General features: G+C 42.0%; 1 protein-coding gene across 1 annotated transcript in view; it reads right to left on the bottom strand.

The window, feature by feature from the left end:
- Positions 1-27,976, bottom strand: part of dock1 (dedicator of cytokinesis 1) — a 175,801-nt gene that overhangs the window by 125,552 nt on the left and 22,273 nt on the right. The window contains exons 2-18 of the mRNA XM_080466196.1: positions 27,687-27,770; positions 27,330-27,370; positions 27,146-27,201; positions 26,044-26,140; positions 24,301-24,449; positions 23,662-23,797; positions 22,795-22,952; positions 22,321-22,402; positions 21,639-21,774; positions 19,945-20,017; positions 17,601-17,680; positions 14,677-14,802; positions 14,293-14,417; positions 11,151-11,249; positions 10,782-10,854; positions 6,625-6,728; positions 5,994-6,177 (exon numbers count right to left, since the gene is read on the bottom strand). Of these exons, the coding sequence (XP_080322322.1) occupies positions 5,994-6,177; positions 6,625-6,728; positions 10,782-10,854; positions 11,151-11,249; positions 14,293-14,417; positions 14,677-14,802; positions 17,601-17,680; positions 19,945-20,017; positions 21,639-21,774; positions 22,321-22,402; positions 22,795-22,952; positions 23,662-23,797; positions 24,301-24,449; positions 26,044-26,140; positions 27,146-27,201; positions 27,330-27,370; positions 27,687-27,770 (1,803 nt within the window). The remainder of the gene's footprint in view (positions 1-5,993; positions 6,178-6,624; positions 6,729-10,781; positions 10,855-11,150; positions 11,250-14,292; positions 14,418-14,676; positions 14,803-17,600; positions 17,681-19,944; positions 20,018-21,638; positions 21,775-22,320; positions 22,403-22,794; positions 22,953-23,661; positions 23,798-24,300; positions 24,450-26,043; positions 26,141-27,145; positions 27,202-27,329; positions 27,371-27,686; positions 27,771-27,976) is intronic.

The raw sequence follows: 27,976 nt of genomic DNA, 5'->3' as shown, positions 1-27,976 counted from the left end.
GATGCGTTCTTTTTAACAATACTAACAAATGCTCAGAGGAATAATAATATTCTTAAATACAATTAAATATTAATAAAAATAAAGAAATATGATTTTTTTTTAATCATTTTATACAGGAAAAGTTCACCCTGGAGTTTTACGTGACTCAACAGACCACCAGCAGTTTTTTTTTTGGGGGGGGGGCCTTTCCGAGCTCCCTTACTCCATCTCCCTGCCCGCCACGCCTGATTGGCTATGAGTGAGTCGATCAACCGTGGCGACACAATGATGGATGCCCATCATCTGTAAAGCTGACAACCTATCAGGGTTCAGTCACAAGACCGCCCCACCGTCTAAACTAGCAGGGATCTCTCCTGCCCCAAGGAGATATAGATTTGGAAATTGGTCGCTTTAGTGCCTCAGTGAGACAAACGGAATGAAATGAGGATAAATCATCAGAAGGCGGTGCTGCGAGAGGCCGAACTGCGTTGCAGCACGCGGGACGGCGAAGCACCGAGAACGGCAAATCCCGCAGAACAGCGCCGAGTGCCATCAACAAATAACATCTGCTGGAGAATGGAGGTCTCTGCAGGCAACCACATATAAAAAAAACTTTACACGCTTGGCAGATGGGAACTTGTGAAATAATTCATCGTGAGAAAATAGGTTATAATGTCACGACGCAACTGAAATGCAGATTACTCCACGTTGTCATTTGCCTGTTTGGTTGCCATACAGCCTGCCTGTTAATATCCTTTTTGTCATTTTTTATTTATTTTTTTTTTTAAGCGAGCAAAACCACCAAGTAGCAACAAGCAGAAAATAATTTTTTGCCGCATTGGTAACAAACCTTGTATGTGGCTTTTAAATCAAAAGGTTCAGTCTTTCAGCTTATGGAAGCTTTACATGCCGTACTTGTACAAAATCCTTACTTTTAACTGCTTTGTGCATAAAAGATGTTTTACTGCCAGCCAAGGGAGGAAGAGTATTTTAATATCTTTCACTGGGCCAGGTTCAGTCTCGGCTCGGGTGTCATTAAATCTATGCCTCTCCTAGGGACTTCGTTTATCGTCGCACATGGCAAATACCCAGGGAAGAGCCAGCAGCCACTTCACACAAGATCCCAGCTCTCAGAGACCGCCTGCATAAATCGAGCTTAATTAAAAAAAAAAAAGTGTCTCGCCTCAGATGTGGTGATCGGCAATGAGGTGTCATGTGTATGAGGTAAGCTGTCAGATGCACGGGGCATTTTGCTCATTTTGCTTTTCCAATAAGGACTTTGCATGGCACTTATATCCAAAGATGGTGTGTCAGTAGTGAGAATTATTGCTCCCTTGCAAAAGCTCCATGTTTTTGCATGGTGTTTGCACCTTCTGCACATGTTCTCCATTTTCCTCACACACATTTGAAGCCAATCGGTGGCTCTGAATTGCCCTGAGGTGTGAATTTTGAGGGACTGGTGACGTGCCCAGGGTGCGTTGATCCTTCACCCAGAAGCAGCTGGGATCGGCTCCAGCGCACCGCAGCCCGCAAGTTAAATGAAGCGGTATGAGAAAAAGACTGAATAGCTGGATGGATGGACCCCAGCTTCTTCACACAATACAAACACATGTTCTGTGGCTCCAACTTGACTGTAGATGTGCATGTGTTTAAAGGTGATTTTCTATCTCTCTGTGACGGATAGTAAACTTTTGACTCCTGTTTGTCCTCAAATTATGCTATCATGTTATTATACCTTAATATCAAATGAAAAGAACATGTTAAGATCTTCTTTCATAAAGGAAGCCAAACGTCTACCTGGGACGAGGCATTGTGCGACCTGCACAGCACCCTGTTTAATCAAGCCCCGTGTTCCGGGGATGAGGAGGTCTCATTGGTGCCCTCAATGTCACCACCACAAAGTGCCAGCTAAATATCAGCAGTGGAGCGGCTTCGCGGGGAGAAATCTGCCCACCAGGCCACACGCCGCTGCACCTCACAGGAAACGCTGTCCACAAAAAGGAAGCGAGAAAAGGAGGAGAGGGGAGCTGACTGATATGGCTTTATCTGCTGCTTCACTAGACATCTACATAACTGTTGAGACAAGACTTTGTGCTGCTCACTCCCCGACGCTGCCTTGTGTGATCAGTGTAGGCAGGCCCCCCACCTCCACCCCCCTTCTGTAATTGAGATTCATTGACATTACCACCCCCCCGAGCAGAGTAGGAGGACACACACGCAGCTGTATTTAAAAAAACATCTTATACCGCAGACTAAACTTAATAACTCTCAAAGGGAACATTACTGTAACAACGTGCAACGCCCACTTTTTTTTTTCCCCACACAATGTACTCTATATAGAAGCACTTTGACGACAAAATCCCGAATATCTAACCACGTCCATTTCAAGGGTCCACAGTGACCTCATTACTGAGGCGTTATGAACGTGTGTTGTGCGTGTTATTGGGGCAACATTTGAAAAAACAACAAAGAAATAGTGCTTTTTCTCTGGTGCTTATTAACAGTAAAACTCACCACAAGGTCATTGCAATAGGGTGGCTGCTGTGTCATTAGAGGGAAGAATTTCACAAATAATCCAGACAGAGAGAGAGAGAGAGAGAGAGAGAGAGAGAGAGAGAGAGAGAGAGAGAGAGAGAGAGAGAGAGAGAGAGAGAGAGAGAGAGAGAGAGAGAGAGAGAGAGAGAGAGAGAGAGAGAGAGAGAGAGAGAGAGAGAGAGAGAGAGAGAGAGAGAGAGAGAGAGAAAATCTTGGTTCCAAAGTGTTACTGTGCTGCACATCGACTATGTTTTTTTGCTTAGGGAGTTTGGTAAACACACAACCAGGGGCTGAGATGGTGCCTTAACTTTTAAGGTCATGAAACTTCTGCAATTCCTACAGAAGCATAATGTGACCGGTGACCAAAAAAAAAAAAAGCTTAAGAGTCTGTATCTCGAGACGACAAGTTCATTGCATTCACATTACAAAGCCAACAATTTTTATTGATAGCAGAAACAGGTTCATTCATGTGATGCCATGGGTGAAATAAGGTGCACTGGTGTACTTTAAGAGCAATTTCTGTGCATCAAAACCTGGACTGTCTCCTTTTAAAGTTATGGATATTCTTCCTCTTGTTAATCTCATACACAAAGAGAACTGCAGTAGAAGTGTTAATATCTCTACAAATAGTTTTACTATTGCTGGTGTCATTATCGTTATGGTCATCATCATCATCATCATCATCGTTTCCTGCTGTTCAGTCCCTTAATGTGAGTTTAGGTGAGGTGACAGTCAAAATTTCACTGCTGCAGATCACTCAGGTTTATACTTGAAACCATTAGATTGTAAACACAAGAACGCAATATGGAGGCTTAATAAATACAAGTACTTTAAATGACTCAAAATTTAAAGACACGATGAATGAAGAACTGTACTTGGAAAATAATGGCAATGACCGGGTAAGCCCAACGACATTATGGGATGCAAAAGCCGTCATTAGAGGGAGGATCATATCTATAACCACATATATAAACAAATTAAAAAACACAAACACTGATAGACTTCCTAAACTAATTACTGGAATTAAAACAAACATGTAGTACACAGAAAGGACAAGAGAGGCGAGATTCATAGCGAGGAAATAGGAAAACCAAAAACTCAAAAAGCAATATGAAACTGGCTCAAAAGCAACAGAACCACTTGCTTGGAGATTACACAAACAGCAAGTCAAAAACACAATACATGGAATAACTTGAAGATGGAATAGGCCACTCAGAGCAAGAAATATTTCTTGCTCAAGTCTGGGCTCTTCTCTGGTAAAGTTAAGAGATTCTCCCGAAAATATTTTTCTACCAAAAATATTTGTTTTATAAGGATTAGTAGTTCTAAATTGCCATATTTATGTGTAACTGTGAACGTGTGTGGTTGTGTCTCTGGGTTAGCCCTGTGATAAACTGGCAAACCTTCGCCTTCAGATCGGCTCCACCTACGACCCTGAATTAGATGAAGCAGTTTAGATGATGGACGGGTGGATGCATCACTGAAGTGACAATAAAAATACACAATTTTGAAACGCAATGTCTCTGAACTTAGTCAATAAATCAAAATCCGTACGATATCGCCTGACTTAACATTTCCTGTTGTGCTCCATACATGCTGGCATGGGTCTTCTGTGAAGTTTCTTACTCTTATTTTTGACAACTGTAACCTTTCAGGCAAAAATATCAACCAAGAAGCAAAAGAATATAAAAATATGAAGATGTGATTTCCCTTTTTTTTTTTAATTAGACCACAAGTGGCTGATTTCCTCTGGCCTCACTCACTAAAACATAAGGTCAAACATTCCTGTAAGGAGGATTTAAAAATGGATTATATCATGTTTAACACCTGACGAAGAGCAAAACGGACTTGGCGTTATTCTTCTTTAAGCCTTTCAGAAGGATTATTCAAAGGATTATGAACCGCACTCGCTAATTAGCTTCAGCAGTTCACTTTGCCCTTGGTTGACCTATTTCAAAATTATCTTTGTTTTACCACGGATAAAAACACAACGGCAATGATGCAATTCTTATTTAAATAGGGGGCTACTGCGGGTGAGTGAAACAATTAATTTCAGCTCCAGTCAAAGTTGGCCTGAAGTGAATCTGTTCTTCACTCTTTTTTTTTTTTTCTTCCAGGCTGTAGCCAAAAACACAACGAGGGAGCTTTCAGTTTGGGCTCTAATTCAACATCACGTAAACAAAAAAAGAAAAGCAGACGTTTCCACGCGTCTGTTTAAAAAGTCACTGTGAAATCAGAGCCTGAAGCATTTGACCACTCAAACATAGCGAATCGGCTTTTCAAAACAATCCACACTCAGGAAATACCAACACATCCGAGAGCGTCGACGCTGTTGTCTTTAGGGATTCATAAACATGTGTAACGGCTGGTGGGAACGCCAGGCGTTAAATACCCGAATCCATGAGGCGACCAGAAAAAAAAAAAACTGAACAGTAACCATACGGCCGGATTGACAACAGTAAACAGTTCTGTCGTTTACTCAGTTCTGAAACCAGCCATTACCACTATTAAGTGAGTCTCCCTGGCATAACGAGAGGTGAGGAAAATAAAGTACGCTAGAGGGAGACGGATGAAGGAAAACCCTTTCGGGAGACTAAAATGTGTGGGACAGGTATAAAGGCAGGAAGAGTTCCTGGAGTCCCATTTAGAGGTATTTATGGTTTCAGCCTTAAAGGCTAGTTTCCAAATCAAGAGTGTGCCTGGCTGGGGAAAAAAAACCCGGCAATGGAAGGTGTTTTACTTAACAATGGTAAGAATAAATGCTTTATAGCGGCACACCGAATATAGAAATAAATAAACTGCTCAAGGCCAGTCTCAAGTTGATTTTTTCTTTACTTCCACGGATTGACTGTAATAAATAAGGTCATTTGGAAACGGTGCGACAAAAACAGGGAAACCGAATGAATTTCACATGAATGCAAACACATTGTGGGTGAAAAGGTGTCAATATGATTCACCAGGTTTAGCTGGATGGTTAGGTGTGGAAATTTAATGCAAAAAAACAACAACTTAGAAGTGGAAAAATGACTTAAAAACCCGACATAAAGTGTTGAGGGGCTGCTGTGGTGTTACCTTGTCGTAATCTCTGACATAAGACCAAAGATTTTAAGCCACGATCCAAGATATGTTTGCTGAGTCAACCAAAATCGCAAAGCTTTTAGCGTCTTTGGGCAAGATGCTGAGCGTGAGTGGTTCCACATGGTGAGAAAGTAATCCATTCACAACAACAGTGAAGATATAAACAGCCAACATTAGAAAAGACCTCATTGAAATTACCTCGCAAACTTTCAAACGCAAAAAAATACATTATGAAACCAGGCTGTTACAACTTCCACTCCTTAACTCCGAAAATAACCTGGAATTCTGAGATGCAAGAACAATGTCTTTGGCACAGAGTCTCAACTGGCTTTTTATTATATGGCAACGAGTGAAAGGGCAAAAAGTAATTCAAATGGCTGTGGAGTTCTGTGAGCGTTTACCGTTCTGCGTCAGCTTGGTCGAGCAGACCAGGGTGGCGATCTGGAAGTAGTCCTTGCTGATAGTGCAGGTCCCGAGGTTCTGGGTGCTTTTCCCCGTGGTGGAGTAGCCCTTCTCCTCCAGCTCCAGCTTGGTGGAGGGGAGGTTCATGTACAGAGACGAATCCTCCAGCTTCTTGGCCTCAGCCTGGCGTAACAGAGTGTTCTCTTATTTAATGAAGGTTGATAAATCAACACCAACTACATTTATAAGTTGTTATCATAGAGGAAACAAAAAGAGCGGCCAATTCACAATGAAAATACTGAAAAAGGTGGATTTTTCCCCCCAAATAAACTTTAATTACCATAAATTAGTACCATAACGGAAAGGCATCATTATGCAACGTATTTAAATTGGAAGTAATTTAATTTCATTGTAGGGGTAGGGGCGTAATAGCCGCACAATTTTCCATAGAGGGCAGTGAAGCTGGGCCATTATTATAGCAATCACAACATCTTTTTTTCTTTTTTTCATAGTCATGTTATGAGGAGCGTGGGCCTGCCCGACCTGAAGGCAGTGGGCATTAAAAAAAAAAAAAAACAACAACAACATGAACCCATCTCTAACTGTCGTATGGGATATTTTTACAATTACCTTGTAGACGATGAGATCGTGCTCGCCGTCCCTCAGAGTCGTCCCATCGTACCTCATCAGCTTCACAAAGGACAAGGCAAATATCTTCTCTGATTTATCTTTGGCTGCGGGATGAAGAGAAGGAATTCATGAGGAATCAGAACAAAAGACGTTGCTGCTGTGAGTTCAGGCTGAAAAGGAGGATTTTTTTGGTTTTGGTGTAATTTTGCAGTCTCATACCGACAATCTTACCTACAAACAGTCTTTCTGTTTACAATTTGCAAATATGAAACGTTGGAATATATAAGGATTCTTTAAACATTATAATACAAATTCAAGAATCACTGACATTTCTTCTTTATCACTTTTAAGTAATTTTACTAATCATCATTGTATATTGTGTTCTATGCTATTTATTCTCGTTTTTGGACAGTTTTTGTTTAAACAAGCATTTAAACCTTAATCCGATGACGCATAATCAGGTACTACACTTTTTTGCTAGATGAGTGTCACTGAATATATAAATATTAATTTGACCTTGAAAAGAAAACGCAAAATAAAACAGAAATTGAATGAGAGATAATTTACTCCCAAAACAATCCAGTAAAGTATAAATACCTTTGACAACAGAAAAATGGTTGTTCCAAGTCATCTTTAAAAGCTCGTACAAAGAAAAGAAAAACCACAGCAAACTATTTACAAACATATGCATGTATTTGGCATGTTTTCTGTTATTTAAACATGGTGTCAGATTTTGTCAAAACCTTTCCAGATGTGAAATGTGAAAAACTTTTGCAGAGTTGTATTAAAACAAAAAAAATGTAATGTAAAGAAATGTGTAATGGAAACGTGTTGTGCATTGTCATTTTTGGGCAAATCAGAAAATCCTACACAGATTAGTAGAGATTATCAAATCAAAGATTCTATGACTCTCAACAGATTCCAATTCTTAGTTTGAAAGAAATGGAGAAATGAAAAGAAACACATAAGTTATCAAAGGCGTTGATATAATAGCACACACACACACACACACACACACACACATCATTCAAACTGCTAATCATTGCAATACAGACTGAACTTCTGAGTACAAGGACATGTTGTTCCCTTCTCGTCTTTATTTCTATCAGCGTAAACTCAGACGAACAAGGCCCGACATTAACACACAGACTGTTTAGAGAAGATGTGAATACATTGTGTGAAGTAAATATCAAAGACAGTGGGAGGCCCACTGCCCACATGAGTTTACAAGATGTTTTCTTTGCTCAACGTTTCTGTTTGTTGCATAACAATATGAGCCTCTTAGCAATAATACATGCTGATTTTAAAGAATGGGCTATTATTCGAGCGAAGCAGTTTGTATCACTCTATCTTGTGTCCACTGTGCATTGAAATTATATGCCATTTATGTGTATTAGCATATGAATAAGCATCAGCACTTGATCCTGTAGCTGCAGTTGTGAACAGTTAATCCCACGAGAGTGGGAGAAAAGATGCTTGTTGGCTGTGAGGACGCGCGCACGCACCACTGTTCGGGACCATCTAGTGGACATGCTGCATAAATAAGAAGGAGAGTTACGACGGTGTCCTGTAACCAGGCATTTGGGTAGGACCACATATATCAACGTTGCGGATCAACAAGCTCAAATTTACACACGAGGAGATGTGATCCATCGACGTGCAGCTCGTATTCTACCTGCATAAATCCCCTCGTTGGTTTGCTGGAGCAAACCATCCCTGGTGAATAATTGCGGGGCTTTCGGGAAACCAGTGAAGGTAAAACTATGTTCACGTGCCACCCGGCGTTACTTAACGTATCGCTGACTTCAGAAGAGGAGTCGTGAGCTCCGAGCACAAATGTCACTTTGAGGACAGGCAGAGTCCGGCCTGTTTGTCTGGAAAGTTCTGCACCTAGAAGGTTGGCTGTCACTTGAAATTTATAGCGAGTAAACGGCGCCACATTTTACGGCCTCCCCTCGACCCTTCTCACCTGGCACCGGCATAATGACGGATGAAACGGATGTGGAAAGATGGCGGCAATCTTTTACAGCCAAGGCAGCCTCGGTGATGGCAGCCATCAGTCTGATGAGGCCTGACAATGTTTAGAGGAGTGGTCCGACGGACCGCGTTGGAACTGGCCTAATTCTTCACCGAGGGGGCTGAGATACTGAGCCGATGAGCTCCGCTAGTGGCCTCCATGAGCAGCTCTGTCACTTTGTGTTTCAGCTAAAAGTTCATTTGTAGCTAGGAGGACAGCGGAGGAAGCAGGAAGGACACGAGCAGAAGACAAAATGACATTGAAAGGCCTGACAGACTGTTTCTGTGCCGCTGTTCATCACGAGAGACGAAATACTTCCTTTCCAAGATCCATGTTTCTGCAAAGTGGGGCCCGTCACAATAAAGTGACAGTTTTGATGTACTATTATATCAATTTATGCAATAGAAAGGTGAAAGTCACATATAAATCGTGGCGCAACTGATTTTAATGTGAATAACCTCAAAGTATAGCAGAAGCACATAGGCACTCCTTGTAGGCACTTCTATATGATTTCATTTCAAAGACGCGTACCGAGCTGGAATATAGAAAATCATATCCAAGATTCATGGATCAGACTGTTTGTGTATCAGTGAGTCAGTGCATAGATATTCTTTGAGGCAAAATCACTGTCTAAATCATGTTTCTTTAAATCATAACCGTTATTACCAGAGCTGCTGAAATATTGCCACAGTCCTTGACTACTGTCATGTCACCCCTACCTCCCACATTCTGTCATCCCCCCCCCCCCCCCCCAACCGAGCAGCAGTGAGGTGTTCGGCTTCGATTTGGTAGTGAAACTACACTTAAAGTGTCATTTTGTATTTGTACTCCTGCTGAGAAACACACAGAGATAACAGTTTACGCCTGACGCTCAGTGACAGGGAGGATAAATTGCATCAGTCAGGCCTCTTGTCTGCTGCTGCAGGTGATCAAATGGAAGGGAAGTTCAATTCAACATATGTTAATGCGATTGCTTCTTTGGTGTTTTCAGGCAGTCAGAAATCAAAGTGGGTTATGGAGCAAGAAATTATGCGAACATAGAAAATCCTCAACTTAATCAAAGATTAAGACACGGCGTGTGTGTGCATCGGAATGTAACGTCTATGTATGGTCTAATCATGTAAATGTTAAAACATTTCATGTTCTTTTCTGTGGATGTGAATTAAATCTAGGTTTATGAGACTCGCAAATCATCTCACCCTGTTTTTATTTACGTTGTGGACCTCACTCTGACATTTTGGGAATTGGGAGTCGTGTCTCTTCGCTGTCGATTTGTCGGTGACACGTTAAAAAGTTTGGCAGCCTCAGCAAGCCCCTGCAGGCCCAGAGTCACTCGAGGTGAGCCGGTTCCTGAAGTAACCATTACAGCAAGATAACGGCAAGTCACAGAGTTTCAAAGGCATGTCTCGTAACAGCATTAGTCTCCGGAGAAGTAAGGTGCCAGGCATGACAAGAAAGCTCTCAGGAGTGGATTATAAGCCCGCGCCGAGCGCTGAGACCGCTCTACTTCCTCCAAACCACCTGCACACAGGTGAAAAGCAAACAAAGCCGTGGGATTCTGGAACGAGGGGCTGACATCGGCGGGAGATTACAGAAAAGGGGCACTTTTCCATGTCAGTATCCTCCATGTTGTTCTCTGCCATCTGTGTCACGGGAGTAGACAATGTTGTGTACATCAGGATGCGCACCGTTTTCTGAATGGCTCATGCTGTTGGAGGGAATGCCTTGCCATGTGGCTAGCAGCTGGGTTGGCAAAGCTGCCAGCACAAGGCTTTTTCTTCCCCCCCCCGACATTAGAAAGGATAACATACGGTTATACGCCGCTGACTGTATTCAAGCTCACCACTGGTCTGAATAAACAAACGAGCGCCCTCGGGCATTTCTCACGTTGCAGCTGTAGTCTCTGACAAGCGACTCGATGATTCTGTCTCGCACAGGAGCACACTAACGCCTCTGATTAATGTTACAACAGGTGAGCTTTAAAGTATTCATCACTGTGCAACACAACTGCTCCGATTGGGGACTTTTTATTGTATTTACTGTGGCTAGATCAGCGGCCAATTGTGCAGCCAGTCGTGTGTGTGTCTTGGGAAATAAATAAATAAAGGCTGATTATTCACAAGCTGACATTTATACTCACAGTCCTGTGATGAGCGGTGGCGAAAGGTGAACCGCAAGTGACTTCGGTTCACATCTTCAATAGGAATTGCGACCTAAGATAAAGCAAAACAGAAAAAAAAACCACAATCAGAAAGCAGCGTTTTAGTGAGCGCAAAGGAAATAGCCGAAACCAGTTGAGAAGTAAACAAGACTTAAAAGGAAATAGGCATAATTAAATGTTGCGGATCAATAACTGTATATAGTTGTGCTCGCATTTATTGTTGTGGATCTCTGTCTAACAGACACTAAAATCATCTGCTACAGATGAGGAGCTATAAAGATCTGAGTATTAGAGTCATGATGAACCGTAACAAAGACAAATAGGAAGCGGGAGCACGAGCACACAGACCTTTATCGTTTCAAACCAGCGCGGCTGTTTCACTTGGTAGTAGATGACGGATTTGTACTCATTAATCCCATCGTCTCCAGCCCCGGGGAAGATCACATTCTAGACGGAAGAACAGAGACAATACATGATATTTATGGGATCAAGCAATTTAACTGTTCTTTAAAGTTTACTGGAAGAACTTTGTAAGTTAATTCGAGGCAGCAAAGTCATGACGGTTAAACTGTTATCACTTTGTCAACACATTAGCACAGTCACAGCATGTGGAAAATTGCCTCACACTTATTTCATAAAATACAGTCCCCCGGGTAGAGAGCCTTAATATAGCAGAATGGCCGTTAAAAGACTGGATGCACTTTATGCATGAACACCTGTGTGCTGGCTGCCAATCTCATGACAGCATTGTGGAAATAAGAAATAAATTAGAAATTAATTATTTAAGAAGGAGCAGCAGTGGCTCTCTTGCAGGGAGAGATGGAGGGAAGCCAGACACAGTGAAGAAGCCCAGCTGGTGCTGATGGATCCAACCATGTTAAATTGGTCTTCCTAGTGAGTCCCCTGCATTTCTACAACAGGTCAGAGTGTGTATGTAAAATACTGTGAGCTCCGCTGAGGGATGCGGCACGACGGACGGCGTGACAGTGGCTGGCACGCGTTCCCTTGTTTTCTATCAGTCTTTCCTTGGCCGGCCTACCTTTTTTCCTCCCACTATTCCAGCTGACTCCCTGGCCCGGTAGTGCACCCCTGCTGAAACACTCCCACACTAATGGTTTCTGACAACCAGCAATTATGAGGAATAACAGACCCCCCGTCTCCCCCGGCCAGGCTCGGCAGATATGGGGGCAGGTGCCCACTCCAGCATCTGTGGTCTATCACTAAGTGACCGGGGGTTCCTGGCAGCATGGGACTCTGCAGACGGACAGAGTGACTGAGGTCTTGCTGCAGGTGAGAGGGTTTTTCTGGAGGTGTGCTAATATGTCAAGGTGATAAGACGTTACTGTCCCGGCTCTCACATCACAAATCCTTTTTAAAAAAAGATGGAGAGCGATAAAGTCCAGAGGCAAGAGGAGAGCGAAATACTCAGAGTAAAAGAGATGATAAAAAAAAAAAAGCCTGAAAAAACAGCAGAAACAACCAAACAGAAGCCACATGAAGTGAAACTTTCAAAGTAAGCCTACTATAAAAGCTTGTCCTATCTCTCTCTCGGGTGGATTTTGTAATTTTAAGTGACGAGCAAGTGGAGGTTTCGTGATAAGTTTACCTAAAAGACGAAAACAAACCAGTCCTACTTTTGAAGTAGATCTTGACTTCAAGGTCATCGCTAGAGAAAGTTCCTGTCATTAAACATCACACTGAAACTGCTACAGACATTAGACGAGAAGTCGCCAAGGTCCTTGTCTCAGGAACAGGAATATTCTTTCGGCCAATTAAATCCAGGAAGGAAGAGGGAGTCGTTCACCAATTAGCACCGACCCCTTGAGAGCAGAACCGATGAGATTGAACATTTCTACGGAAAAGGCTGTAAAGAAGACGGACTATCCAGCACCACAAGGGCAACAAGACGACAATTCGGCTTCATGTGATCGAGTCAAACGTTTCATTAAATCTGACTGAGGAGGGACTTCCTGTAAACACTTTCATCCGTTTGAGCTCTTCAGGCCTGTTTTTTGTCCAGTTTTTCACAGACACGTAATAAGAAAGATAAAATGCACTGTAACCATAACTGCTCCTATATTTGTCTTCATATTGTCTTATCATCCATCAACTGATGGCCTGAGCAGCAAAAGTGGTAAAGTCAAGCAGAGGGTCCCAATGATTAAACCCGAGGGAACACGGGTCACTGAGAGGTAAAGCTGGAACTAAAGTCTCATTAAGATATTACACACTGATGGGTTGGCACATGATTAAAACACACACAGAACACAGTTGTGAAACTTATTCAAACTGTCAAATTGGCGGCTGGATAGCGGATCAAGTTGCAAAGGGGTGGAAAATTTCAGATAAATTTCCAGTAAATTCCCATGGGGAATTTTGAAAATATTTGTTATAATGGAATATGTTTTTGTCGCTGCATTGATGCAAAATTGTCCACGTCTGCATCGCAATAAATCATAGACATGTTCAAATTCAACAATTAGTGAAACATTAATAATATGTCAAATTTGTTAAATGCATTGCCAAAATGATATCATAATTTACTTCACTTCTCTGTAGTCCACAGGCTCAAATGTGTGGCTTCAATAGTCTTGTGCTATGGGTTCAAGAGTTTGATTGACCTCAACAGCCCAGCAGTAAGCTGTGTCCATGTGATTGAGGATCTCTATAGATAGATCTCCAACTGTACTTGCATTAAATATCTGACTGTTTACGATGTGCAAGTTCCCTATAAAGAGCCAAACTTAATTTTTGTAAAATTCCTGGTTTATTCTCATTTATTCCCATAAATTCCAGTTTATTCTCTTGGAAAGTTTCCAACTTTGTCTGTGTCGGCCTTGTAATAGACCGGCCACAGGCCTCATTCGAACCCTCCCCTCCAGCCGGCCTGAAGCCCAGCATGGATGAAGCCGCTATAGAAGATGGATGGATTGATTAAATGTAATTAATGGTATTAAGATGAAAAGCTGGCTGTCAGTATAATTACCTGATCCCTGCACGCAAGAACTGTAAATTTAATTCAAATAAATTTACAACATTTTAAAACAGCTTGGAGGGAAATGGTCCTTCTAACTTCATTAGCCGAGGTAATTACACCAGAAGGGGAAATGCTGATTCCACATAACTCATCACTATGCTGCCCACATTGTCTGTCCACATGCTGCAGCCTGTAGCCGCCTCCGACAATGATAAAGCTTGATACCCGTAGCGGTGAGCCAAATTTTAGGCTACTCAATCAACCACAAAGCACCGATATTGCATTCTGTCATTTCTGACAGGCGGCGAGGGCTCACAGTACGGCCTGTGTATCACACTGTTTTATAGGGGTCCTGGTCAGTTAAGCAGAGTGCTGAGCAGTGTGAGATTAAAGAAAGCCTGCTGAATCATAGACTGAATTGTCGATTGGCTGGGGCACTTGTGTCCTGAATGCTGAGGATGAGCGGAACAGAAGAAAAATACAAAGCAGGACCTTAATATTCCTGAGTCGTACCTCCAGCTTCTTGCCGTCCTCGTCATAAACCGACATGGTCACCTCCACGTTCTTGGGTGTAGTTTTACTCCCCTTGTCGAAATCCCCCTGTACCAGAGTCACGTAGATGTCGTTTCGTACGTCACCTTTAGAAAAAAGAGAAAGATTGAAGGAATTTTGACTTCATTGACATTTGCTGTTTTTATTTTTTTTACCAAATATGAATGAGTGTAGTTCTACATTTTAAGTTAGGAAACTCTTTGTGTGGCAGCGGTGGACATTTGGGCTTGTTAGAGCCGGATATGTAATAACGAGCCGAATTGTTAAGTAATGTGAAGTAATAGAACTTATCGGAGAATAATCAAAATATCTAATCACATCTTAAATCTTCAGGGGTCTACCTACCGGGCATAATGATCTCGGGGAAGCCCATCTTGCGAGCCACAGCCGTTGATCGGTCCACCAGGTGAGGGAAGTCCTTCCTTATCTGATGGATGTCTCCAGGAAGCAGCTTCAGTGTCACCCACAGGCCTGGGGATGCAATCGAGGCAATGATGGGAAGCAGGGGGGGGGGGGACGATAACATCATGAGAAGACAGCGCAAGAGATAACCGCCCCGGGAAAATACTAAAAAGAGACTTCTCCACGTGCTTTAACTCTGTCAGCTGTCACAGCGACATGTAATAACTCCAGGACAAGACGCTAAATAGAAGCTGCCCCGAGGAAAATGATTAAGAAAACATAATTTAGGAAGCGGGTGTTTCTGTTTGCGCCCGGTTCAAAGTGTCGCGCAGCGTAAAAGGAGTGAATAAAGTCACAACCGACCAACCTGTAGACACCAAAGTCCCGAGTCACACAGGCACAAAACGTTTTACTCATTTGTTGAGATGCTAAAATGCTGTTTGACATAAACTCTGTGATACTAAGCAATAAATATACATAAACGCCTTTCAGGTTCTGCATTTCCTGTGTTAAAAAAAAACAACTAAGTCAAGACTGACGTGATCTAGAACAAAATCCTGCGACTGAGTTCAGAAAGGAAATGTGATTTTCATGGTAACGAAATAGCTACAGGGCACTATAGATTATAAAAAACCTCATTTCATTTCCATTGCAAAGTGTATGATAATTTACTCCATACCTCTGACTTCTTTAGTCTCTCGCTGTTTTTATTAGAGGAGTGACATTCATCGTAGAGTATTTAAATTGTGGAGTACGACCCACACTTAAATAATTGCTCTTGGAGAACCAGAGTGAGCGAAGCTTGTGGGGAAACGGAATAATTAGGAAGCAAACGGCCTTAAAGAGGCTTTCATGGGTGATTTTTATTTATTTATTATTTATTTTTTAAATAGTTTCACACTAGTAGCAGCTCCGCTCGATTCCTGGTCGAGGCAGAAGCAGCTTGTGTGTCTTTATTGAGAGTCGCACAGTGATCCAGGTTCAGCTCTGTAAGCACATTTTAACGGTGGCATCACTCCCTTTTAATATTCTCTCGGGGAAAACAAAGCAGCAGGAAAGTTGCACATTTGAACCAGACGTGAATTTAAAAAAAAAGCAAGGAAAAAAAAACCAGGATCCAATTAAAGCAGGCGGCGATGCGCTCAGTCGCAGGCCACATAAGTGACTGGTCCTTGTCAACCCCAACGGCTTTATTCACTTTCACTTTCCAGACCTCACATTGTTATGAGTGACACATTCCCCCCTCCAGGCTGGCCGGGATTCTTTTGATATGCGAGCGTGACCGAAACAGCTGCTATCAGCACTCCACTGTTCTTCCCAGTGTGGGCTGAAGCAAACCTGACATTTATCCAAGTACATCTTTATCGAGCATGATGATACCACGCAGGCCGCCGCGTCGTCTCCTCCCCACCGGCAGCTCAAATCCCTTCAGATGGGCCAAGTTGCTGCTCTAACAAAATGTTTTAAATCATGAATAAGATGAGCTGAACTTTGCAGAAGAACTTTAATTAGTAGCTTGTCACAGTGACGCAAGCAACTATATATATATATTTATTTTTTATTTTTTTTCTCTGTCTTTAGACTGGGGTGAATATGGTGTAAGAATTGGATAATTCAATATTGCGCCTTTGATACAATTAGATCTATAAAGAGCAGGATGACTGAGACATGTCATCTAACCTCTATCATAATAAATGTAACCTCAAGCTCAACTGTTCAGCTGCTGGCTTCAAACTAACGTAAACCGTGTGGAAAAACATATTAATCTAGAAAAAACCTTAATTTTAAACTCTACAGTACTATATTTTATACCTTTTATCTTAAAATATGCTTTTTACTTAGTTGTAGACAATTTTAAATCTAGTTTAACCAATATTTTAACAAAAATAGACGTAGTGGCTCTGTTTTTTCCCATTTGATGAATCTATTTACACATTTTATAATTTAATTCAGTCCATGAAATATCAGTGTCTTTTACACAGGCCTACATAGAATTGTTTAAAATGATTTATGATATATATTTTAGCAGAGGTGCATTATGAAACAAGTCAAACAATATAGATGAGCACAACTTGCTTTTTCTCCTTGCATCTTTTAGTATCGAACAATCTTAAACTTCAATTTATTTATTTATCAGTGACAGTGCAATATACATAGAAAAAATCTGATGTGTTGCACATAGAGTATATAGCTTGACACTAATTTGCAAAGCAAAGCACTGATTGTTCTGCGATTCTTGAGAAAATCACATCTGTGTTGCATGTTTTAAAAGATGTCCTGAATTAACAGAAATACCTTCATTTTGTCTGCAAGATTATAGAACATTACGGTTAGATCTGCGGAGCTTAAAAGCTAAAACTTAATAGAAATATCAATTGTATTTTCTGTTTTAAAGGAGGCTTTATGACATTTGTCTCCATGTGAAAAATTATGGAAACAATAATGTCTACTGCCCTCGTTATATAAACAATTAAAATGTAATGAAATAATGCGATAAATAGCCAATGAGTGACAGAAGTATCAGTCTAATTCAGGACCAACGAGGTGGAAAACCTTCACTTTTAATTCTAAACTGCAAAATGTTGCACTAATTTCTAAAACGACGGGATGAAACGACGTTCTTGGCATTTGAAGTACATGTCAAGAGCACATATCTTATTATTAGAGTCTATGGATAATATAATCTATAATGTGGATGAATTAATCTTTGTAGAAACTGAACTGCTGAAATCTATAAATATTTTCCATGTATAAGCATCATTCATGTATATCAATGAGATTTAACTGTTTCAGTGATCTTACTAATATTTTACAAAGACCATATCGATGCCTATTTGATGAAGAAAGTTTCTTCCCCTGCGCCGTACCTTGACCCTTGTGATTGACCTCTTTGGCGGTGATAACTTTGTTGATGACCGTCTGCAGGAAGTCGCTCTCTCCTGCCACCCTGGGTGAAAAACGGGAGATGTTCAGCTGCTTGTGGCGGATGGCATCATCCAGCGCTAGCCTGTAGTATGCACACAACAGGCAAACACCACGAGGAGGAGGAGGAGGAGGAAGAGGAGGAGGAGGAGGAGGAGGCAGACACGGAGGAGGACAAGGAGCGGGGCAGGAGGAGCCACAGGGTGATTGTTGTGAGGAGGAGAGTGGAGATAAAAAGAGAGAGCGAGAGAGAGACACACCAAGGAGTGATGCGAATACCATGACAGACATAAAGCCACTTGTTAGCGGTTAACAGTGAGGCAGGATGGGTAATGAAGGAAACACACAGAGAAAACCATAATTTAGGAAATGAGATCTAGATCTTGGAGCCAGTCGATCAGTGGGAGGCTTGACCTGCACACTGTTTGTCTTGATTTGTTTTCAAAGCGGGAAATGTCAGGCTGTAAATCCTATCAGCACACGCCATCAGCCTCCCGCGGGTGGTACAAACTCACTACGGCGTTAAGATTATGCAGATTTTCATGTGTGAGGAGGAGCAGATTCTTTGAAGACAAAACTTTTGTACAAAGCGTAGGAGAGTACGGCAGATGTGATCGACGGCGTCTGCAGTGTGGAAGACTCTCAAAAAGAAGGAGAAGAACATGGAGGAGAAGACGGTGGTGATGACAGCACGGCGGAGCCATAAAGAGTCTCCGTCCTTCAGGCTGTCTATACTGTCTGCTCCCGGGAATATATACAGTGGCTCGCAAAAGTATTCGTTTGAAACGATTGTTATGTGACTCAACTACAAAAATGATCAAGTCCCGGGAGAATATGGACCGGGAGCCATGACACTCTGGAGGCCGCCATTGTTGTTATTGTCCATCTACTGAGCATGTGCAGAAGAACAATCTACTCCGGCCATGTTGTGCATGCAGAGTAACAGCGCTTCCACCGTCTGCAAGGAGACGAGGCCTGAGCATTTTGAGAAAGTCTTGTTTTCGCCTGTCTATACAGGACGGAGCCCGAGCTTTTTCTAAAACTTCAACCTTGAGAGCTGTTTCCAAAAAGTTGTGGGCAAAGGTAATCTGCAAAATGCAAAACACCATGTGGTAGAAAACTAGGAATGCCCATCACCCCCGAAGGACAATGGACAACGAGACAGAATCTTGCTGAAATATTCACTAACAAAATTTCAGTTTGGATGAGGTTTTTCAAAAGAGCTGAATCAAACATCATTGAAAAGAGTCAATTCAAAAAAAGGTGAAATACAAAGATGACTTCAGCTGAAAACTTTAAAAACATACGCCTTGAATTCTCACCGAGGATAAATGGGTGAGGGAATTAGCATTCAAAGTGTCATAGTGTTAAAATCCTATCATGTATTGGCGGATCCCCAGGTGAAATCTTCAAGTAAATAGTTTTGTCTGGTTGACTGCAGTACTGTGAATGCGAAATGAAGCAGCAAATCTTCACTTTGCAGATTAAATGCAATCATTTTTCTGCCAATCATGTAATTGATTATTTCAGAACAACATTAGGCTTTTGGTGCAGGCGTATCGTACAGATCTGACCACGGCAGTTGTGTTTATAAGAAAGCTCTGTTTGGAACACAAACAAGATTTTAATCTGTCGAATCAATTCTGTTTGGGTGCCAGGAGTCAATTTAAATAACATCACTGCCTTGGATTCTGTAAATGGCTTCTTCACTTCTTGTGGCTGCTGGATTTTGTGGGGGAAAAAAGTGTGATAATGGGTTTTGGAACTGCTATTCGAAAACATTTTTATTTTTATTTCACGGGGACATATTCATACTTGAGCATATATAACCCCTGTTCTAAAACCCAGTCTTCTCTCCACACTAGAAAGCTCTAATTTTCCTGATTTATGCTCACAGATAAAACTGTTAAGTGGGGTGATCCGCCTGCTAAACTGCCTGAATCTGAAGCATTTTCAATTATGCAGCATATCACGTTAAGGAAAAGGTTACTCGGGCTCTGTGTGCCACCCGACAAAAATGGGAGCAGCTAATGAGACTGCCTTAATTGAGTGAGCAGGGAATAGGGGAGTGATACTCTCTACAAACCCCTTTTAATCTGTTGTCAAGGACTCAAAACTTGCAGAACCACAATGCAAAAATATGAATGCTGTTCAATTTATATACCGTGCAAACTAATGGAAATGAGTGCAACAGTGAAAAAATCGTTTTTTTCTTTCAAACAACAGACCAAACTTAAATACAACCTCATGCATATAATTAATTTCTGCGCAGCAGCATAATGCACTTACGGCTGAAATGGGATGAAGTGCTGCTTGTCTTCATCGTCCATTTTGCCTGTTATGATGTCGGTGACGTCCATTACTGTGGAAAAACAAAGAAAGAGCGGGTATAAACATTCACGAGGCTCGCAGACCGGCTCAACTGTGAAAATGACCGAGATCACTTCGTGTTAAGGCGACATCACGGAAGTAAATGCAGCCATAGCCTAATGTTGGCTGTTCTTTGATGAGTTCTAATTGAAGCGGAGGCTCGACTATAATGGAAAAAAATTATATTTTCTGGACATATTGGTTTAAGACGTTAAAAAGCTGTTGAAATATCACACCAAAATTGTTTGTATACCCCGATTGCAGCTTCAGTAATGTGCACAGCAGGATTTTATGATAAAGTTTCATTGTAGTTAATGAGAATAATTAGTAGTAGCCGAGTAATCCCACTGAGTCAACACAACAAAACTGACTGTAGTTTGTAGTAAGATGGTGCAATGGTACAAAAAAATGTAGGTTGACATTACACTTATTAGATTCACACAGAGAGAACATGCAAACTCTACAGAGAAAAGCCCCGGTCAGTACGTCGACCCAGGCCTTCTCGCTGTGAGGCGAGAGCGTTAACCACTGCGCAAATTCTGTAATTATATGTTTGATTAGGCTTGATACAGTTAAAATATCAAATCTTTTTTGTTTTGTTTTAAACAGAAAGAAGAGGTTTTGGCATTCAGCCGTTATTGATATAACTTGATCCCTCTTAAAATCATCAGTATCTCCATCAGTGCCACCTGTTTCACTATTTTCATCTTCACACAGGCACAATCAACCATGTGAGAGTTACTAAGTCCAACAATTTGTCTTCAAATGTAGTAAACACACACCAGAAAAAATAAGTAAAGCGACCTGAAAAATCCCTTTAAGTACAGTAACAAAGTAGAAATACTCCATTACTTGCCACCTTTGCTCATGCTAGAGTGATTTCACCTTTAATCTGGTGAGACATTTTCCAAAAATCCTTACATCAGTGGTTTCAAATTTGTTGAGACAAGGAAAGTATTTCTAACTTAACCGGAACAGATATCACTTATAATTACTCCGTTTTTACCATTAATCTGAATACATGTTTAAGATAAGCATAAAAGAGATTTCATTTCAGTGTGTTGTCACAATTTGGCTCTCAAGTAGTAGAAATTAAAAACTTTTTGGCCCTCACCATGATCAAAGTAGCTTATTGCTGCCCCGAAACTTCAATAATCAGGCTTTCCATAAAACCGTTTAAAGCTGCAGTAATGAAGATGTCTGAAGATGGGCCATCAGGAATCAGGATGTCATTTACCTTCCCTTCGAGTGGCACTGGAAAAAGACCCTCAAAAGGGGAGGTGTAATTTTCTCTGTTGGATAAATGTGGGCAAAACGCCAATCTAATTAGTTTATGATTCGCAGGGCAGATTGCCAAGAGGAAATAAATCAAACTGATTCTTCTCTTTAATTCAGGAGGATATTTCTGACATTTAGCCAAATCTGTTTATTCAACCCGGCCAGGATTTCTTTTTTTTTCTTCACAATGAAGCTCAAACACAACATCTGTTCAAGACTTCTAGAGAGGCGGTACGCTGCTTAAATCTGAAGGTAATCCCCGTCTGCAGAGGTGACTTCTAAAACTTGTGACGACGCAATCACAACTCGTACAAAGTAAATGTCGGGAAGTCTACCTGCCACTCCGAAGGGTCGCCTCAGACCCGACGTCAGCTTCTTGGTGTTGTTGTCTCGCAGCTCCATGCGGCCCACTCTGACGATCTGACACACAAAGCTGATCTTCTCTCTCTTCAGATCTTCGCTGCCCAAGTCCTGAAGAAGGGAAAACAAAAGATATGAAGAACTTCGACGACTTTATTCAAGTGGACAGCTCCCAAACTAACGTCATCGGATTGCTCAGCAGGGCACCAAAGCCCTTAGAGAAAAATAGATGTGGATTTAAAGCTCCATCTGGTAACAGCCTCCATTTGGGCGACCGCAGTGCTCAGGTGCTCAACAACAACTGATTAATAGCACTTTCGAAGGTGGAGATGAATTTGTGTTATGGGCCAACTTTCTTTTTTTTTTTTTATCCACAAATTGCCTCTGCAACAACTGTGATTGTGTCCACAGATTCATTTCCTGTGGGCAATACCTTCCCCGATACCAGCAAAGTGCTCCCAGTGGGTGCATGCTGACCTTTCTGCCCTTGGGCTTCCATTAGATAGAGGTGACTGCCTCGGTAAATACATACAGAGAGCCGGGCTCTTTTTGAGAGAGCTTAACAAACACCGGCTCCGCAAACAGGAGCGCCCACATTCCTCATAACATGGCTGAATAAACAGTGAACTACAGGCGATTGCGCGCGCGCACGCTCACCGTGAAGACCGCCCGCAGGTTATGAAGCTGGTCTATGTCTTTCACCAGACCGGAGCTCGACCATTTCACCAGGTAGTTTTCGCTGCGGGAGAGACGATGGGAGAAGTAGCATGACTCATCAATACAATCAGCACTTCCTCATATTCACATTGAAGGATCCCGTTACACAGTGAATTCAGACTCTCGGATTGATTGCAACGTGCTCCTGTACATCTGCTCGCTGCGTCCCACGCAGCAAAAGCTTAATTGTTAATCCAGAAACGAATCCGCATGGGAAGCCAAACGCACGAACAGGCGCTGGATGCAAAAGTAACATTCCACAGCTGAGCTGCTCTACTTGTGATAAATTGCTGTCAAAATCCTAAAACAATGGCAAATCCCTGAGCGGCAGGCTGCGTTCATTTCTGGTCACATTCTCCCGTGCGCTTGCATGCACGTGCTGAAAACAAAGAGAGGCATGAGGGAAACTTTTACCTGATGAACTTGGAATCCACTGGGTCGTACAGCGACATGAGCACTTCGGCGTCCTCGCCAATCTTACACACCACGTTTTTGAGAGTCACAAAGAGGGCGAAAGCCGGCGTGGAGGCAAACTTTGCTTGCCTCGTCAGATCAATATTCTGCTTCTGAGACTGTCGGAGAAACAGAGGACTCACAATGAACGGTGGGAAATAGTAGAGGACCGTCTGTCACATGCGGATAGGACTCAGGCCTCTGCGGTTTAAACAATCTAGAAACAGAAGTGAAATATGAGAATATAGGCACTGGACTTTGGTGTGTCTTGCAAATTGCATTTAAGATCAGCATATATCAACCACGGCCTTCAAAGACCTGATTATAAAGGGCTTTAAAGGCTGAGATACAGTGAACTTACAGACTGATCGTCAGGGCAGCCTTGACACTAAAAGAATGTATTACGTGGTTCCCTGGACGCCCTTCAAAAAAAATATGCTGGGGCCACATCATTAATATTTATCATGTTGACCTGGACACTTTCTTATTGCCCATGCATATGCAATAGAGCCCCCCTGAAAGAAAAGGTCGCACAAGATGAGTGCACATAACTGCGGGGCGTTTAGCGTCTGGCAATCACTACACACTGCCAGCTGACATTCAGGTGCACAAAGCCACCGCTACATCACGCAAAATAGATTGGCTCTCTGGCCGAGTTCCTGACTTCATGAGGAAGCAATCAGGCCTCTTTGTGTACCTGGACCGTACAGGGAACCTGAAGCTCGCCGACTAAATTTACTATATCAGCTGGATGAAGTCCAGGGATCAGTCAGAGTTGTAAAAAGGGCTTTTTGAGGACGCAGGATTCGATCTTTCCGGCGGGTGTACCTTTTCCTCTTGGATGCGGTCCTCGATTTGCTTCGAGGCCGCTTCGTGGGCTCTGAACAGGCTGATGGTGCTGGCGAGCTCCGGGTCCAGTATGTTGCCATCTTTGTCTCGGACCACCAGATCGAGATCCAAGTACCTTCATAAACATAAAGTCTGGTTAAGGAGTGACAAGTCCCAACAAGAGTACCACTTTTTTTGTTTCCTCCTTTCAATGCTTCCTGCTTTGTTTCACTGTTTCTGGCATGAAGAAGTGGGCAAAGACAGCAGCGTGCACTCAATGTATTTCATCAGCTCATCACTCAGTGCTCCCGCAGAGCCAGGAGCCATTTCGCTACCTGGCCAAAGGTTTAAAGTTTCATCACAGGAGCAGAAAGGAGCTTCGCAGTTTTCATTTTCAAGCGATTTTCTCGGCCCACTGCAGAACCAGCCAGACCTGTCATTTCATGATGGAAGACAGTACAGTGTGCCGAAGCTAAGTAACACCAGTTTGCTCTCAAGCTTTAAGTGATGGCCTGTCATTTTCCACTGACCGACACGACTGGTCTATTCCAACAAGCGGTAATTTTTTTCCTGATAGCTTTGTGGATAAAGGGATTCAACCCGGAGAAAGCGAAAGCACTCCAGCTGCAAGATACGCACTTATTGCCGTAGTCTATCTTTGAGGTGACTTTCTGCTTGAGCTCCGTGAGCTCGTCCTGTGGGAGGGTGCCGGACAGAATCTGTGAACGCCACTCGATCAGGTCGTAGATCATGTCACGGACACAGTTGAACATCTCACGCTTGTCCCCCTGTCAGACACAAACAACACTGGACTCAGACACGAGGGGAGGTTGAGAGAGACAAGTCCAGCAACGAGTGGTTGAAACAATGAGAGAAATCACATACAACCACCGATCAATGGAAATGTAGCAGTTCACAGAACTGGAAAGAGTTTAGTTGGAAAGGCCTAAAAATCATGTTTGAATACAAATCTCCCGGAAGTGTTACTATGATGGTAATTCCCCGGCCTGCTGAACAAACGGGAATATTAAAGCAAATCCTGTTTTTTTGGAACTGTTATGCCATTAAAACCCACTGGAGGAGAATGCACAGCACAGCACAAGAAATTTCACCTGCCTCAGGGAACTTTTATGCTCATAAAACAGACACTTCCCACCACCGACTACCCTCTTTTCAAACATGTAACGCACTTTGGAGTGTGGGCCATGTGAACTCTGGGTTACTCATTTGGTCTTTTTTTTTTTTTTAATTCTGTTTGTTTGTTTTTTTATACATGCCTATATATAGATAGATAGATAGATAGATAGATAGATAGATAGATAGATAGATAGATAGATAGATAGATAGATAGATAGATAGATAGATAGATAGATAGATAGATAGATAGATAGATAGATAGATAGATAGATAGATAGATAGATAGATAGATAGATGGATAGATGGATAGATGGATAGATGGATAGATGGATAGATGGATGGATGGATGGATGGATGGATGGATGGATGGATGGATGGATGGATGGATGGATGGATGGATGGATGGATGGATGGATGGATGGATGGATGGATAGATAGATAGATAGAGAAGATAACAGCAAATATCAACTTCAAAAATGATTTGTTTGTATCACGCTGGGGGGGGGGGGGGGGGGGGGGTGGATCAATTGTGCAGTGAGCAGTGTTTGTGGATATAAGAATACAATTGTGAACATGAATACATACCCAACACTTTTATGTCATGCCTATGTCAAGCTTTTTTTTTGTTCCATTTTCTTTTAAAACAATTTCCTTTTTCTAAACCAGTGAGGCCATCTTTTTTATAACATTAAAGGGTGAGGTTCCTTTTTCAGGTTTGCGTCATGTCAATGTTTTTTTCTTTTTTTTTTTAATAACACAAAGGTGCACCCATGTTTCCCTGTTCTAGAGAGAGTAGTTATTTAGTGGTAATATTTTATTAAGAGTGTGTATTATAATGTGGTGAAAGGATCAATCATTCATCTCTGTACTGTTTATTTAGGTTTGGATGTTTTGTGGAGATTCAACTGTAATGTACAGATGAATGTCAAAGGCAAAATTTTATGTGGAGAATTTTGTGAGGCATGGGAAATACCAATAAAAAAAGAATAGGAAAAAAAAAACAATTTCCTTTTTCTAAAAGACAAAAAAAGTGAAGCTGTATTAAACAGTAACAAGAAATTAATGTTGAATAAAATAAAGATGGCTTTTATAAGTATAGAAAATAGTAATACAAAATTTATTTTTTTTTTTTATAGAAAATAAACATATAAATAAAATATAGAGCTTTAATATACAGCAAAAAGATTGATATGATGGACTGTATGGGAGCTGAGGGTGTTAATGTGTGAGGACAGGTTGGCTCACCACATATAAGTCCCTCCATATCGTAGCCCACTCCCGCAGTGTGGTGGTAACCTCCTGAACCAGGGGGATTTCAGTGGGAATGACCGTCTCCTTTTGCCTGCAGAGACAGTGAAATAATTTAACATAGTGATCCCCGCATCCAATCTGTCTTTTCCTTTTTCACAGAGACCGGGTGCAGGGTCACAGAAGCAAGAGGAAAAGCTCACACTGGTTCATCCAAATCCCATATCTTGTCCCAAGTAAGATGATCATGAACAACTTGTAGTCCTTCTGATTTTTGAATCAAAATGTAAATTATAGCCTGAAAAACCCCAACAGAAAGAAAGAATGCTTGTCTAGTATCTTCACTGAGTAGAATGACTTTGAAGCTTGTGCGTGTTCTGTGCCGTGCTGGTGGAATCGAAGAAGACAGATCAAAACAAAACAGTGCCACAAGTTGTGCCACTACAAAAACACACGTCACATCATATCACGTACCGACCGTCCTGCTGGGACAGGCTCCCAGGGCAGCGTCATGCAACGTGCATTATGTGGACGTGCAACAAGCTCCTCGAGTGGGTCAGAAAATAAATATACAATCTCTGTGGCGCCTGTTTACTATTAGAAATGAAACGCAACGGGGTGACCGAGAAAAATCCTAATTGAAAAAACTAGTTGGGAGGCTTTATGAAACACGAACGAAACCAGAAAATTTGAAAATATTACAAATAAATATATATTCTTGATGATAGTGCTGCCCGACCCTGAAGGTCACATCCAGGTCTGACCTTTGAACCTCCCGATTCTCTTTTAAGGGTGTGATACACTGTCTTTCGTGGGACACTTTTGTGCACATTTTGTTTTTTACCAGTAGGACCTTTTTAACAGATTTAGATGCAAACTGTCACAGATTGGTGAGCCGAGCCCATCTTCACGTGTGAGACAAAATCCTGCTACTGAAGTGATGCTGATTAACCTAAAACGATCCAGCCGTGTGTTGTAGCCAGCCCATTAAAAATGTGCGAATATTTTAAATGCGGTTATAAAATTGTTGTAGTTTCCATTTACCAAACAGTCCCGGCATTTTTGGGGGAGAGTAAGCGAAAAGTGAAGAAGTACTGACCCGTTGCCCTCGACTGTGGCTTCTTTCAGGTGTATGTAGCAAGCAGGAAAAATACCCTGGAAGAGAACAGAAAGCGAAACACACTCGCCGTAGTTCAACTGGAACGAGCTGGAAAACTAAAGCTGCACATGATAAATGTGACGGTCACAAATCTCGGCTGATGAAATCTTGTCGTGTGTCTCACCTTTTTGGACTTCCGCCGCAACCTGTGACCTCTGTACCAGTCTGAAGACGAGAGATATTCTAATTACTTTCCCCCCCAACTCAGTACACAGTGAAACTTCTTTTAAACAAGGTTAGATTGATAAACCCTTTAACAATAAAGACTGATATTAAAGAATAAACCAACACTGCCAACATAATACTGCCTTACTTTTGCAGAGACAAAACACCATAAACATCATTGTGAACTTATTATCTTGTTAAACACATGGGGGGGGCATCATAAAACAAAAGAGGTACAAGGGATGACAGGGAAAGCGATATCTCACACTGGCGTGTCGGCCTTGATCACATGCGGCGTCAATAAGCCTGTTCTCACCTTCGTATGTCTCAAGTATGTGCACCGTGTCTCCAATCTGCAGTGACAGCTCTTCCTCTCCCCGGGCGTCATAGTTATAGATTGCTGGAGAGAGAGAGAGAGATGAGAGACGACAATATAAGAAGAAATGAAATTACAGGAGAAGGAGGAAAGAGGCAATAAAAGTGTTTGGCTCCCTCGTGGCGCTAATTGTGTGCCGTTGCAACGCGTGGCAGAATCGTCACACGTATACAAGATGTCCACCCACGCAGTCTGACGCCGTGATGGTTGGGCTTCGCACTATCGGCGCT

This window comes from Lipophrys pholis (assembly GCF_963383615.2).
Source record: "Lipophrys pholis genome assembly, chromosome: 1".
Taxonomy (NCBI): Eukaryota; Metazoa; Chordata; class Actinopteri; order Blenniiformes; family Blenniidae; genus Lipophrys; species Lipophrys pholis.
Note: the sequence above shows the minus strand (reverse complement) of the source record. Positions and strands in the feature narration are given on the sequence as shown.